Below are 16,397 nucleotides of genomic sequence, written 5' to 3'. Positions count from 1 at the left end.
AAGTGTTGATTATTAATTGGGTGATTCAATGCAATATTCAACATAAATTAAGTACATGGACACTGCTTATCTTAACTGAGAGGATGTTCTTTTGATAGAATAACTATTATATCTTAAACTGTCTCATTATATATATTCAACTGTATAATTTGACTGCGGGTGATAGGAGAAGGAGAGCAATGTCTTAAAATTATTAAAAATTTCCTAAACAATTTTCCCTACAAATTCTTGATTATCTGACACTGATGTAGTCCCCTTGCAGAAGTAGTAAGATGTTTGCCTGGTGATTCGCAAACTCTTTGGCCTGGGTTCATATCCTTGAATTACTGGGCATCAATCCTTAACTGTAGCTTCTGTTTACCCAACGGTAAAATGGGTACTTTATTGTTAAACGATTTAGCGGGTCATATTCCAGGGAACATAGGATTAAGGACTTCCCCAAAACGCTGTGTGTGCCAGTGGCTGTACAAGAATGTAAGAATTCTTGTATATATAAATAAATGAATAAATAAATAATAATAAATAAATTCTTTTAGTAAACCAAATATTTTGTACAGAAATACACAGTGTCGAAGAAAAAAAAACACCATTTACTAATCTTTAATAAAATATGTAGATAATATTGCTGCTTTTTTGTGCTAACAAATTAGCACATACTAACACGAATTATTGATTTACCCCATGCAACAAAAATTAGATATGTGGAATTTTTCCAGAGAGAAAAAGGGGATATTATTTCCACGTCACCAACACTGAATTCACCAGCTAATATAGGTGTGAATTCTTTTAAACATCAGTCTCTGAACTGTAAACATCATAGAAAGGAAATTAATTGTCATTATTAAAATATATTAAATATAAACCCTCTTTTCACTTCTTTAAAAAATGCATTGAGAGGAAACGCTCGATGCGGCGGGAGAGAGAAGGAGTAGTCATTTTTTAACCCAAATGGAAAATGTGTCGTGTTGACCTCGTGAATAATTGTGTTCATCTGTCGGAAAACCTGACACCCTTTACTAATATTCAATACAGTATGCAGATAATAATGTTGCTGTTGTACACACAAGATAACCCATAGATAATGTAGCTTGTAGTTGAATTTTCCATCAATAGAAAACAGGATATCATTGCCACATAGTGCTATATATTCACCAGCTATTCTGTTGGGAATTATTCTTAAATACATTAGTCTTTGGACTTTTAATATCATAAAAACATCTCATTTGAATTAACTTAATTATTAGTACCAAAATAAAGTAAATGTGACCTTTCTATCACTTATTGACATCTGGACAAAGAGAGCCAGGAGCATCAGTGGTGAAGGAGGTCAGCCATTGTTAAAAATGACCGAGTCGTTGGAGCAAATTCTGCTCCTATAATTCTCTTGGACGAAGTGTTATGGAGACAAATTAGTGCTTCTACCATCATCAACATGCTGTCAACAATCACAAGGGAAGTGTCTTTCCGAAATCTTATCTAAGTCATTATTGGCCAGTAATGTTAGCTAGATATGATTAATTCCGGTTAGGACACGAATGAACGACTCAACCTAGGTAATTAAACCTTGGTCCTTATCTAATACTATATAAATGTTTCATCTGATATAGCTGTCATATATTAGGATTCCTGCTTACAGCTAGTGCCTTTGACAGAAACAAGAATAGGAAGCAAGAATTAATCTTGGTACATCAGTTACTAGGGTTAGTAGAAGCTAGCCTCACACTAGGATTATTTGGTGTCTACATCCTAATTATACCTGGTGGACTAAGCCTGCTGTACAATAAGATAAGGCACCTCCTCAATTTATTTACTAATATATGTAGTTTAATACTGTAGTTTGATTGGCTGCATATATATAAATTTAATATAAACCCCCCCTAATGTGTAAGGATCGATTTGTGAGAAATTGCGGAAATACAGTCTGCTAAATATCACACAAATTTCTATCGAAATATATAAATTAGTGTAAATATAAATTCTATATAAATTCATATAAATTAAATAAATATAAATCTCACAGGTCGGTTCCCACAATCTATGGTCCTTTGAACCAGATAGTACAGAACCAGTTCAAATCTCCCAAATTATATAGCCATTCGAACCTAGATGAACTAGAGAGGTAGTTTATCATCATATTGAATAAACTAGTGTAATAAATTAGTGAACAAAACATTGCCAGTCAATGACTGGCAGCATAGCTTAGAGCGAGCTCAAGAACCCCTCAGCCCAGCACAGCCTCATCAGCGGTTTCATGATCAACCACCAATTGGTGGAGTGTTATTCCGTGAAGTGACAGCACTCATTTTAAAGCCAGCCACATTAGTGGCTGTGCCCTCGCATAATTATTCACAAATTTTGTGGTGTTAATTTTGCGAGAGATTATCCACAAATTTTGTGGTGTTAATTTTGCGAGGTTACTAATAAGATTTAATACTTCTAGATATTATTAGAAATTTCTAGAGGCTAATTAAAAGGCTATCATCAATAATTGTGTACATTATTTCTCTTAAATAGAGAATTATTTAATATATCTTGCACTAGTGTTCACAATGCAATATTTACTGATTGCCAACCCACAACAGGGTAGGATATTTACATTGACTAGTGTTTATTGATAACCTAGTCTCCTATTACCATTGACTAGTTGAACTATTTATTGTTCATCCTAGTCCCATTATAACCGTAGTCTAGTTGTACTATATTGAACAACCTAGCATCATTAACCCTTAAATTGCGCATCGCATCATATGATGCTTTGACCGACTTGCAGTAAATTGCGCATCGCATCATGTGATGCTTTGGAGTACTACACAAGATTTAAAAGGCCCGCTGATACACGGCGTTCACCACACTTTCATCAGGGCTCTTGTAAACAGACGCTATTTTTTTTTTTAAATCGTGGGCCAAATTCCCGGGTGTTAGGGGCCTCAGTATTGAGTGAGCTACCAAGCCTGACACACGCAGCATGAGCTTACAGCACTGCTGTTCAGCTTGTGACCACAGCATCGCCTAAAAATGCCATAATATACTTGTTCATGCTATTATGTAGCGATGATATTATTACAGAAGATCCCTGACTGTGATAAAACTGACCAGGGTTCTGATAATAGCAGGATTGTGGTGATATTTAGCGCTGTGCTCCATGCAGGGAGGAATAATGCTGTGGGAGGGAGGGTGGTGGCGTTGTCTTCTGACTGTGTGTGGCCACCTTTTATTGACTGCACTCACCATGTCAGCTTAGTGGTTCGCTATGGTAAAGACAAATGTAGATACTTATATATAACGTGCCATTTTGGTGAGGGCGGCGGCATCGTCTGCATGACATCATGTTGTTTACCGGTGACCACGATGGTCTTTGGGCACCATACCAGTTTACTTGTACAAGTATGGTGAATAAAACAGGTAGATATTTATATATAATGTGTGTATATAGCGTAAAAACACCACGAACAGTATTATTGGAGGAGAAATATTAGTGCGTCTGGCCTTGAGGGTGGCAGCCATCAGCTGACTGTGTGAGTAGCTATGTCTTTGTGCCTTTACTCACCATACAAGCTTAGATGTACAGTTATGGTGAACAAAACATACATTTACTTATATATAATGTCTGTATATAAAAGCAAAAAGAGTATGGTGGCAAGTCAGGTGAGGTGAGGGAGGGAGGGAGTGGCAGCCAGTGGCGGGCTGCCACTGCCACTCAGCATACCAACTTAGTGGTTCGTTATGGTGAACACGAATGTAGATGCTTATATAAAGCATCTGTATATAGTGAATAAAAGCAAACACAGTATTGTGGGAGGAGAATGTGGGTGAGTCAGGTGACTTGAGGGAGGGAGGAAGTTGCAGCCGGTGGCGGGCTGCCACTGGCACTGCCACTCACCATGCCAACTTAGTGGTTCGTTATGGTGAACAAAACATGCAGATACTTATATATAACCTGTGTATATAGTGTAATAACCGACAAAGTCTTTGTTCACTGTTTGATGAACATAATTGAATCAACAATATGCATACCATATTTTTGAGTACAGCAATGATTCACTCATTTTATTATATAAATATATCACACTAAACACTACTGAATAATATTACTGCAAAAAACTACGAAAAATCAATCAGAGACATTGAAATAATTAGGTAATTATATCTTTGTGGCAACTCTGGCCTGACAGCTGGCGATCAACAGACCGCCTGGGACGCACGCTGAGTCAGCGCCTGTTTTTTGCCAGACTTCCCTGCCCTATAGCGGGCAATATATGCCACTGACGACTGTTTTTTTATTTTTCCCATGATCAGTGAACACAAATTAACAGGTTAGGAAGAATTTTTGTTTTTTGTATGCACCTGTGGGTGTCAAATGGTATATAGCCATGTGCCATTTAAGGGTTAATGAATAGTACAGGCCCTATTTTGGGTGTAATTGATACCAGCTCGAGTTGAGTTGTGTACATATAATAATTTACTTATAATCATTGCACCTTTTGAGTGCTTAATTAGTGTTTATACCATCCTAGGGTGATAATTGAGGAGCTAACCTAAAGGTACTTCCATTGACACTCGTTTATCACTCAAATCATTAGTGTGTATGTGTGGGGGTTTTCTTTTTTGCTTTCATGACTGCAATGCGTACGTCGTCAATGTACATGTGGCAGACGCTTCGTGAAGCTGTCGGAATTTGCAGAGAAAATACGAGAGCAACCGTACAGGGCCTGGGAGCAAGGTCGAGTTAGAGTCCTTGAGGGTCTCTTCTCAGACTAGCCTCACCTGATCCTGCTTCATGTTGATTGTTGGAATCTCCTCAATGATTTAACACTTTAAGGGACTTCCAGGGTCCTCATCACATTTATAGTTTAGTGAATAATAGGCAACTCTGTGTTGAAGACACCTAGAGCTGAAGGCTTGAGTAACGATGGCAGTATTCAGAGGTGGTTCAACGGAAACACCGCATAAAGCTCAACAGTAGTTTATTTACTAACTAAACCACTAATACAAAGGGTGCTTGATTTACTTTAGATTGGAGTCAGAAAGGCAATGGTTGTATTAGCGAGACTCTTGACGTCTGGCTAATCGACTCGTATCCACTCGTAGATTAACACCTAACTTAACACAATTGACAGCCAATCATTAACACGGCAACCTAACTGCCGGTATGCAAAGGGATCACAAGAGTTCCAACTGGATACTCGGGTAATTATGATATGCAATAAATCAACAAATACACTGTCAGTGGAACAGGCAATAACATGCACAATAATAATGTCACACAATAACTAAATATGTGGTATATGTGAAGCTCACATTCACAGATGAGTGGGTGGTGGAGACGTGGCGTGTTTTGCGATGGGCGGCCTTATTCCCGCTGTCGGGCGGTTAAACTCTATCGGATTGGAGTTTACTGGCCGTGCTGGTTACCCGCTGGTGGACGTGGTGTTGAGTGACATGCTTCGTGTCCCGGTTGGGGACGTATATGGCATTGAGCTGGTAACTGCTCACCGTGTTATCAAGTTTGTGGGTGAGGCGGTGTACCGTGCTTTCTTACGGAGGTACGAGGGACGTACTTTGCAGTTACAGGACGGTACCGGGTCTGTGACCATTTCAGACTGTAGTGGTGCTGTTACGTATGTCAGTGTTCATGGCGCCCCCATGGAGTTTCCTGAGACTCTCCTCCGGCGATTCTTCCAGAGGTACGGCTCCGTCGTCAGTGTGCGGATGAACTCCCTGTCGTCTGGCACGTATTCGCGTGTGAAGACCAACATTCGGACCCTCGGGATGCTACTGTGGTCGGACATACCGTGCTCTGTCCGGCTGTTGGGGTACTACGTGCGTGTGTTTTATGCCCGGCAACCCCTTACTTGCTTCCGGTGTGGCTTGTTGGGGCATCAGGCTGCCGGGTGTACTGCTGATCCGGTCGCTCCTGTGAACTTGTTCCGTGAGGAGGATTTCCCGCCGCTCCCTCTGGAGGAGGACTCCGGGGGTGAGGAGGTGAGCGTCCCGTTCGCTGCTGCAGCTTCCCCGGCGGCGCCTGCCGTTCCTCCGGTTGTTGCCGTCCCTCCTCCGGTTCTTGAGGTACCGTCGGTTGGTCTGCCTGATCCTGTCGCTGTCCCAGCTGCTCCCGTGGGCCTTCCTGGAGCTCCCTGTGTGACTTCGCTGTCTTCTCCCTCGTCTTCTGATGCTGCGCCTGGCCCTGTGTCCGTGACTCGGGTCCTGGATGTGCTTGGTGCTGGGGTGGCTGCGGTGCCTCCTGCTGTGTGTGGCCCGGTTCCCCCTGTGGTAGAGGCTGCTGCCGTCCTGGCGTCGGTTCCTTCGGCTCGTGGTACCCGTGTTTCTGGGTCACTTACCGGCTCTGACGATATCCGGCCGGTGCCCAAACGTTTCCGGCGTTCGTCTTCTTCCTGGGCCGACGCTGGTGACTTCAGTGACTGTGGGGCTTCGGATGTTGAAAGTGGGATACGGATGCGTCGATGTCTCCGCGGTTCGTGGTGGCGGAGGTCCATGTGCCTGCCAGTGCTGGTGCCTGTGTCTCGGACGTGCCTTCGGTTCTTTCTCCGCCGGGGGACTCTCCGCAGTGGGGGGTGGTGGCTTCCGCTGCCAGGGATGGTGTAGACTCTGGTGCTGGGCGTGGCCTGGTGGTGACGTTACGGAAGGATGCGCGCCGTCCGGGTTCCCTGCTGTCGTCTGGTGGTGTGCCCTGGGCCGCGAGTACCCCTGTGGTGCGGGTGCGCGTTGGGGCCCTGGGGGACGTGTTGCCGGCGTCTGTGATGCCACCGGGTCACTGGTCGAAGATTGCCGAGTTACTGCTGTCTGACGGAGCGGAGTGCTTTCGTGGGGGCAAGTTCCCTTCCTGTGGGGGCGAGTGGCGACTTCTCGCCTCATGAGTTCTGCCATCTGGGTCCCCAGTTTGCAGGTGTTTGTTGCCCCGGTTCCGGATGTTATGGCGTCCCCGGTGGATGGACGAGACCCTTGGCAATGGGTGCTCTGGGAGGCGTTCAATGTAAGATTCCCGCGGGCCAAGTTCCCGGGCAAGTATGTGCTCTGATTTCTTGTGGTTCTATTATGTGCTTCTGCCTCTCCCTTTGTGCGTAGCTTTGCCGTGTGGCATATTAGTTTCTAGTGCTTGGCGTCACTCGTTTCGCGTCTTGGCTTAGCATTTCGCCTTTCCTGGCTTTGCGATTCACCCTTCATGGGTACGCCGGGGCGCATCCGATCCCACGATCGTCGTCGCCCCTAACTCAACAACAACAACAACACAGATGAGTGAAATGCCATGATACCACACAGATAACACACATACACCGTCGATTCACCTATAACCTGTGTCAGGTATGAGAAGGTGAGAACTGTGGTTGATCCCTCAGATCAACACAGACACAATAAAACAATGACAAGATCTTGCACTTACAGATCGGGTACCTCTCTTTATTCACTCATTCACTCAGGCACATTTATGCAAGCACTCGTAGGTGGCCTGATAGCTGGTTTCCTCGTTCTGCAGTGAGACCATTGACGACAGGTTTTCCCACAAACCGTACTTGACACATGGCAGGAGGGCGTGCTGTATGCTTGACAGACAGATACACGCACACACACTTGGCACTGGCGGTGAGTAAGGGTGGTGACATCACGTGGTACAGTGAGGGCGGTGGCTGGCGAGCTACACACTCGGGACAGAGTGGCGGCTGCAGGTTATATGTACCATGCACTACACTGTACACTGTGGTACAGGTACACTGTAGTAAAGTCACACACAGGTTACTTAGGTGGCGGCTCTGCCTTAGTTCACTCTACGTACTTAGGCGGCGGCTCTGCCTTAGTTCACTCTACGTCACTCGCAACGATCTTTGTCACCAGGGGTTACCTGATACTAGTCTGTTTCGCTCTGGTGATTTTGTCACTATAGGCTTCTGAACAATATATTCACAATCGTGATTCTGAGTGAGTGTGGGTATATCGAAAAGACACTGAGTTAACTTGATGGTGAGGAATGGACGGTGTTCAGTCTATTGGCCAATAGACAGAACAGGACACGTCCTCTATGCAAGAGCTCCCTCACGAGAATGCTTTTTCCTGAGGCACAGAGCATCTTGTGGGGCACACACAAGGGATTACAATTTGACCAATAGCATTGCATCAAATGAGCGGGAACCAATCGTAATGACTGTTCGAAGATCAGTAGCAGAGGTGACGTCATGAACACGTCACGGCCACGTCACAGCTGTTATTCTCCATCACGCCGGTTGACCCCAGAGGTCAGGCGGTCACCTCGCAGGCGTCCCCTCTCCTCTCTCACAGTTCGCATCGGCAAATATACTCACTGACCCTTTGTGGCAAGTATGCTTAACTTCCCTGTATCTACCTCCTGCCTGGACATACGGCGGCCTCCGTACTATAAACGTGTTCCTGGTTAAGTGGGCATTCTGGAGATACCCAACATGCCAGGTCACTATCCAGGGTTAAGAGAGATAGGCATGTGCACAAGATCTGTGCACTGCAATGAGTCATTTCAAATCAGTTATGGGAGAATCTTGAGAGACAGACTCTCACATTATGATTGGATATATATAATGTGTATTCATTTTAAGTGCTAACCTCTAGAAGAGGTAGGATTATAGCCTAGTGATTGCAGAATTTTACCCAAGGCTATTCCATCAGTACTTGTTCAGCATTATGAGCAACCCAAGTACAAGCCCCACAAGGCTTAACCAACTAGCCAGTATGGATAATGCAGGAAGAATGAAAAGAACCCTTGCAGGTCTTAAAGGCCACTTAACAAGACAGATCAAGATATGTGAGGATTTGTCACAACAATCTCCAGTTGATTATGCTGACCTGGAAAGCTATTATCAAGCAGCTGCAGGTAAATTTGAGCAAATCAAATGCCAAATAGCAACATATGTGGCTGAACTTGACAACACCAATTTATCAGAAACAGAAATAACCTACATTATGGTTGATGTAGCGAGTTATGAAGATCACACCCAGGCCACATTACATCCTTACGTCAAATTAATTGCCCAGAACAAGGCAACAACAATAATAGTTTCATCTAATATGAATCAAGCTGAAGCTCGACTCCCTCCAATTAATTTACCCACTTTCTCAGGAAAGGATGAGGAAGATTGGGATGAATTTTGGAACAAATTTGTAGACCTTGTGCACTCAAAACAATCTTTATCTAAGAGTAGTAAATTCTCTTATCTACAAGGCCAATCATCAGGTGAGGCTAAAACAGTAGTATCCCATATGAGATTAACTAATGACGACCATGACCAGGCAGTACAACTTCTCAAGGATAATTATGCTGATCCAGAAGTAAGGACATTACATTTAGTTCATGAGCTGTTGCATTTACCCTCACCGGAGGCTTCAGCTGATTCACTCCATGTCTTCAAGCAGGAGGTAGAATCAATGATCAAAGCTCTCCGCCTGACAGCCGATACTACCAGGGCAGAGAGGGTCTTGAAAATAATTGTCCAGGAGAAAATACCTAGTTACGTATAGAGACAAATGAGTGCTCTTTACAATAAAAGTATCTTATCTATGATTGAAATATCTGAGGGTTTACGTTCAGTAGTTCATCAATTACGAACACATGACAAATAAAAAAAACACCAAGTAAACCTTCAGAAACCAATAATAGTAAACCAAAGAGTACCAAAGGTACTCCAAATCAATCGAGACAATATAATTCAACACCAAAAAGGAACAGTGGCAGTGTGGGCGTATATGCAGTGGGACCTTCTAAGCCTATGACAGTTACTGTGTCACCCAAGAACGTGACACCAAAGGGTACCTGGAAGCTGTGAAACATGTTTGTTCTGCAATGAGAAACATTCAATGTACCACTGCCCTAATTTTCCTGATAGTGACGCCTGTGCTGAGCGACTCAAAGATTTGCAACATTGCACGAATTGCCTCGGGAAACTTGACATCAACGACTGTGAGACCCAATTATACACCTGTAATAGATGTAACAAGGGTCAACTGCATGCTGCATTGTGCACAAAAACAAAGTCTCCAAACCCCAAGGTGGAAGATAACATTCCCACAACAGTACAGTACGGCAAGGTGCAACAAACAACTAGTGTCCAATCGGCCACGTCCAAAGGTAATACGACTTTGGCTACTGCCCAAATTACCATCCAGATAAAGAAGGCCAAGGTCCATACCCGTGGGTTGTTTGACCAAAGGTCCTAGAGAACATATGTCATTAAAAGTTGGCAGATGAGCTAAAATTAAGGCCTGTAGCCCAGGCGACAATCAATATCTCTGGGTTTCTAACAGATACAGAACCTCAAGTCTACCAGGTGGTACAACCATCAGTACGTTTAGGCAGCTACGTCTGTGAAGTACAAGCCATTGTGGTGCACAAAATTCCAGTAGACCTACAAGTACAAGGTCTGGGAACAACAGCACAATTCCTGAGAGATACAGGAATAAAATTGGCAGATAATATTAAGTCTGATCACTTCACCGACTTTGGTATTCTTGTAGGTACAGACTACTACCATCGATTCATCGGTAGCCCTACTAAATATCAGGGCATAATCATGCTAAATTCTGCAGGAGGCAAATTACTCTCAGGCCCAGTATTAAGCGTGAGGAGACCTATGCCTGCAGATAAACAATACCAGTAGAAATCTAATTTTGTCAGCTGATTATATTTCTCCAGTAGTATTATACTAAGGAGATTACAGCTGACTATAGCGACAAAGGTTGTTTTTAATATATCATCATTTAAAGCTGAAGATGATTTCATGAGGCCTCAGTGGCAAATCAATAAACAGTAGCGTAAACAGCTACAAGACACTGCGACCAATGTCACAGAACCCACTGCAGTCTCAGAACCATACTTGACTTTAATGACGGACTATTCAATCCTCTGAATCAATTAACTAAATTAAACTATATAAATCCTACGACTGATTTTGATACATTTATTATTTAATCAAGATGTATTCCATGGGCATCAGTGTATATATATAAGTGACCAGCTACCTGAACAAGCTTGAGGATATATCTAATGTCACTAATCTCACTGCAGTCCTTTGACTGTAGTACTCGATCACATTCAGTCCTTTGGTTTGATATGTAATTAGGCTAGAAATTTAGCCTCCCTAAGAGTTAACAGGGAAATGAAATCGCATTAGACTTCTAACCCCTGCAACTCAAGTACAGGACATCCGTCCTGTATGAACAGATGCACAAATGTGTGATTACTAACTACTAACATTAAATTAATTTAATAATTCGAAAGGAGGAGTATCGGTGTTTGTCCGTTCTAAATAGAACTTCGACCCGTGAGCAGCCCCCGTGAATTATGTCGGAAAACCCGACACCTTTGCTAATATTCAATACAATATGCAGATAATATTGTTGCTGTTGTATACACAAGTTAACCCATAGAAAATGTAGCTTGTAGTTGAATTTTCCATCAAAAAAATGGGATATCATTGCTACATAGTGCTATAAATTCACGAGCTATTCTGTTGGGAATTATTCTTAAATACATTAGTCTTTGGACTTTTAATATCATAAAAACATCTCATTTGAATTAACTTAATTATCAGTATCAAAATAAAGAAAATGTGACCTTTCTATCACTTATTGACATCTGGACAAAGAGAGCCAGGAGCATCATTGGTGAAGGAGGTCAGCCATTGTTAAAAATGACCGAATCGTTGGAGCAAATTCCACTCCTATAATTCTCTTGGACGAAGTGTTATGGAGATCAAATTAGCACTTCTACCATCATCAACACACTGTCAACAACCACAAGGAAAGTGTCTTTCCGAAATCTTATCTAAGTCATTATTGGGCAGTAATGTTAGCTAGATATGATTAATTCCGGTTAGGGTACGAATGAACATAGGTATATTTGGCCCAAATCGTCTAAACTCCAGGTTGAACAGGATACTTCCACTGCTGTGCAGGGCTGTAAGGTTCGACAGGAGGTTAAGGTGCTTAACACCAAGTCTCATAGTAATGTCGTATTACCTACTGCACAACTACAATTAAAAAACAAGAATTCTAGAATCACTACAAGAGGTCTATTCGACCAGGGATCACAAAGAACGTTCATCACTCAACAAGCAGCTAACAAGCTGAAACTTAAACCCTTGTGTAATGTGACATAGAACATATCAGGATTCCAAACAGATACTTGACCTCAAGAACTTGAAGTAGTACAACCACTAGTACGCCTAGGCGGTTAAGTCCGACCTGTTAAGGCTATAGTAGTTGACCACATTCCCTTTGATCTGAATGTTAAAGGTCTAAGGAACACAGCCAGATTTTTGCAGAAGACTGGAATCAAACTGGCTAACACCAACAAAACGTCTGACTACCTCACCAATGTAGATATATTACTAGGGGCAGACCACTATTATCAGTTCATTACTGGAATCACAAGCCAACAGGGAATGAACTTATTGATTTCAGCAGGAAGTTTCTTACTCACAGGTAGAGTCTTGAACCTGAAGAAACCTATGCCAGCTGACAACCAGTATTAATTCCAGATTGAGTCTGGTACAAATAGTACTAGCTGAGTTAGATTCTATAGATCTCAGTGGATAAATCAGTAACTAGTAGCCTAAACCGGTTCACGTCACAGCGACAAATGTCATTGACCCCACTGTAGACCCAAAACTATTCTCGACAGTAATAATTGACCACATTCAGTCTTCATAGCATCTCAATATATCTCATCACATTTATCATATCTTAGAAAGTCTTCCAGAGAAGATTGCATTTATACTAAGTGGTCTGATCAAGGATTTAGTAATCCACTTAATGTGATACACATGCAGGGTTTTATCAGTTTTGTTTGGGCAGCTTCTACTGATTGTCTGCCCACAAGCATCTTAGAGACAGTCTGAAGAAGCATCTTACCACATGCAAAATTGAACTTTGCAATAGCTTGTAGGTGAGCATTTACCAGAAGACTATCAGTGGTGAAACAAGTTGTTTCTCATAATAGTGTGAGAGTTTTGACTTGATTAAGTGGGAATAAAATGAAATTGGTATAAGGAATTGAGCTCGGAAAATTTCTAAGAATTTTCTTAATTCTTTAACCTTTATTCCTGTCGTGATATTCAATTAGGTCGCCTGAGGAAGGACTTGCTTAACTAACACACCAGTGTAGTAAGCAGCTCATTCCTCACTTTGGGACCATGTATGAACAATTGACTAGGCACGAGCAAACGCCGAGACCCCAATGAAAATTGAAATCCCCTCCACTTGGTCGTCGACCTTCGCCAGTCGCCGAAGCGAATCTAACGAGCAGGTCTTGGGCTCTCACAACAATAATTTATTGTTGTGTGGTGCCGTATATTTGGTCCAAAACTCAGAATCAGTCTCAATTTTATTAGTCGAGTGTGAAGAACACTTGAAGGGCAATAATAATGTGTGAGGTGTAACGAAAAGACAGTGTTAACCATAACAACTTAGTTTATTCAATAAAGTACTAACTACTACAACATAACCAAAAGAAATGTCAATGACGTTACTCGAAATCCTTCCGGTGACACTATCAATGACAGCTAGACACCAGCCCCTCGGACTGCTTAATGAACTAACTCGAACATAAGCGTGACCACAGAGGAATCAACAAGAAACAAGAACTAACAGATCTATAATCACAATTACAACAAATGACACAGTGGGTTCTGAAACACGTCTCCAGTAACCTCCTAACTGTTCTACGCCTCAGTGCAGTCAACACCTGCAATGGCGGTTGCAATGCAATCAAATCAGTAGTCTTTCAATGACAACAATAACTAATGGGTTCACTGGCAACTCCAGCACCCTTCCTCAAATTAATCCTTACGTTAACACTCCGTCCCACGGACGATCAACAATCAATAACAATTGATTTACGTTAATAACAAAATAACATTTACGTTAATTTAATAACTCTTACAACTGTCACTAGTTACGCGGAAATTACACAACACTCTACCCGTCGAGCATTCAGTTAGAAAATCCCATTAATCCCTGTACTACCAGACAGCTGATTAATCTCTTTACTAGTTACGTTAATTTACGTTAATAGGTTACTAATCACTCAGCGATGGTAGCTCTGATTTACAATGTTCAAAGTGCTAAGAGAACGGTAATCACTCGTGATTACCTTTAGAGTAATTAATTACTATCCTCAAGATCAATAATTAAACAATAAAATACGCAACCTTTCACACTGGCTCAGCAATTTACATTAAGGTATGAATTCCATCTGTGCCTTCCATACTCAGACCAATTCAGGTGGCTAATAACAGTAATTAGCCCCACGTTTACGTTATTCTAAAATGACGTTACTCCTCCCACGAGTCAACCAAGTGCCGGTACTTCCGGGCAGATAAATAACGACGTTACGTTAATGGAACAATGGAGCCTTCGTGTGAGTCGATCAAACAAGGATCGAGATTAATTACTTTGACTTCCTGAAGCACGTCAATTACCCGGCCCACTGACCGTTAATTACGACAGACAATACTCTAATTCTTACCTGGCTGATGGCTAGGCTCCTTAAGACTACCGTAGCTGCTTGGCAGGAAAGTAAATTAACCCAAACGTATTCTACGTTACTCAAATTGTCGAAGAACAAATTCCCTTAAAGCAATGGGCGTTGCCTTGGTTACGTTATATTAATTGCCTCGCAATCACCTCACTGAATACTAGACTTCGATGTCGTACCAGATAAACAGGAGACCATATGTGTATCCAAATACTCGTCTACAGCCGAGTTTACCCACGACAATGACAAATCACACTAATAAATCACAGTGATTTACGTTACAATCCGGTTGCAATGACAATACTGCAGAACCTAGTAAAATAACATACAGGACATGAACCCTTTAGAACACTGCCCCACAATGACTTTACTGAACTGCAATCACATATGGTGATGCTCAACACTAGCAACAATCACCATCAAATAACAACCCCTTTGTAATAACACACACGGCAAGTACTCTAATTTCCAAATATTAGAATCCTGCACACACATATTTACTCTTGCAAATGACCAACAGTGCTCTCAATAACCCCTAGAACATAGGTCCACAATTTGCAATCACCACAGTAAATAACACAATAACACTGGGCACCGTGACACTACGATTATATATATATATATATATATATATATATATATATATATATATATATATATATATATATATATATAACTGAAAACTCACACCCCAGAAGTGACTCGAACCCATACTCCCAGAAGCAACGCAACTGGTATGTACAAGACGCCTTAATCCACTTGACCATCACGACCGGACATAATGAGGTGATAGCCGAGGCTATATGAACCACCCCACCGCCGGCACTCGGATAGTTATCTTGGGCATAGCATTTTACCAAATCACCTCATTCTTTGGGGCACACGTGAGGAACACAAATGCGAACAAGCCTGAATGGTCCCCAGGACATATGCAACTGAAAACTCACACCCCAGAAGTGACTCGAACCCATACTCCCAGAAGCAACGCAACTGGTATGTACAAGACGCCTTAATCCACTTGACCATCAGGACCGGACATAATGAGGTGATAGCCGAGGCTATATGAACCACCCCACCGCCGGCACTCGGATAGTTATCTTGGGCATAGCATTTTACCAAATCACCTCATTCTTTGGGGCACACGTGAGGAACACAAATGCGAACAAGCCTGAATGGTCCCCAGGACATATGCAACTGAAAACTCACACCCCAGAAGTGACTCGAACCCATACTCCCAGAAGCAACGCAACTGGTATGTACAAGACGCCTTAATCCACTTGACCATCACGACCGGACATAATGAGGTGATAGCCGAGGCTATATGAACCACCCCACCGCCGGCACTCGGATAGTTATCTTGGGCATAGCATTTTACCAAATCACCTCATTCTTTGGGGCACACGTGAGGAACACAAATGCGAACAAGCCTGAATGGTCCCCAGGACATATGCAACTGAAAACTCACACCCCAGAAGTGACTCGAACCCATACTCCCAGAAGCAACGCAACTGGTATGTACAAGACGCCTTAATCCACTTGACCATCACGACCGGACATAATGAGGTGATAGCCGAGGCTATATGAACCACCCCACCGCCGGCACTCGGATAGTTATCTTGGGCATAGCATTTTACCAAATCACCTCATTCTTTGGGGCACACGTGAGGAACACAAATGCGAACAAGCCTGAATGGTCCCCAGGACATATGCAACTGAAAACTCACACCCCAGAAGTGACTCGAACCCATACTCCCAGAAGCAACGCAACTGGTATGTACAAGACGCCTTAATCCACTTGACCATCACGACCGGACATAATGAGGTGATAGCCGAGGCTATATGAACCACCCCACCGCCGGCACTCGGATAGTTATCTTGGGCATAG

At 42.7% G+C, this 16,397-nt stretch overlaps 1 protein-coding gene across 1 annotated transcript; it reads left to right on the top strand.

Annotated features, from left to right (window-relative positions):
* Nucleotides 1-8,943: 8,943 nt before the first annotated feature.
* LOC138372307 (uncharacterized) lies at nucleotides 8,944-9,498 on the top strand. The gene has a single exon (XM_069337591.1). The coding sequence runs from the start codon at nucleotides 8,944-8,946 to the stop codon at nucleotides 9,496-9,498; it is 555 nt and encodes a 184-aa protein (XP_069193692.1).
* Nucleotides 9,499-16,397: the final 6,899 nt, after the last annotated feature.

This window comes from Procambarus clarkii, chromosome 38 (genome assembly GCF_040958095.1).
Source record: "Procambarus clarkii isolate CNS0578487 chromosome 38, FALCON_Pclarkii_2.0, whole genome shotgun sequence".
NCBI classification, from domain to species: Eukaryota; Metazoa; Arthropoda; class Malacostraca; order Decapoda; family Cambaridae; genus Procambarus; species Procambarus clarkii.
The sequence above is the reverse complement of the archived record's forward strand: the minus strand, read 5'-3'. Positions and strand labels throughout refer to the sequence as shown.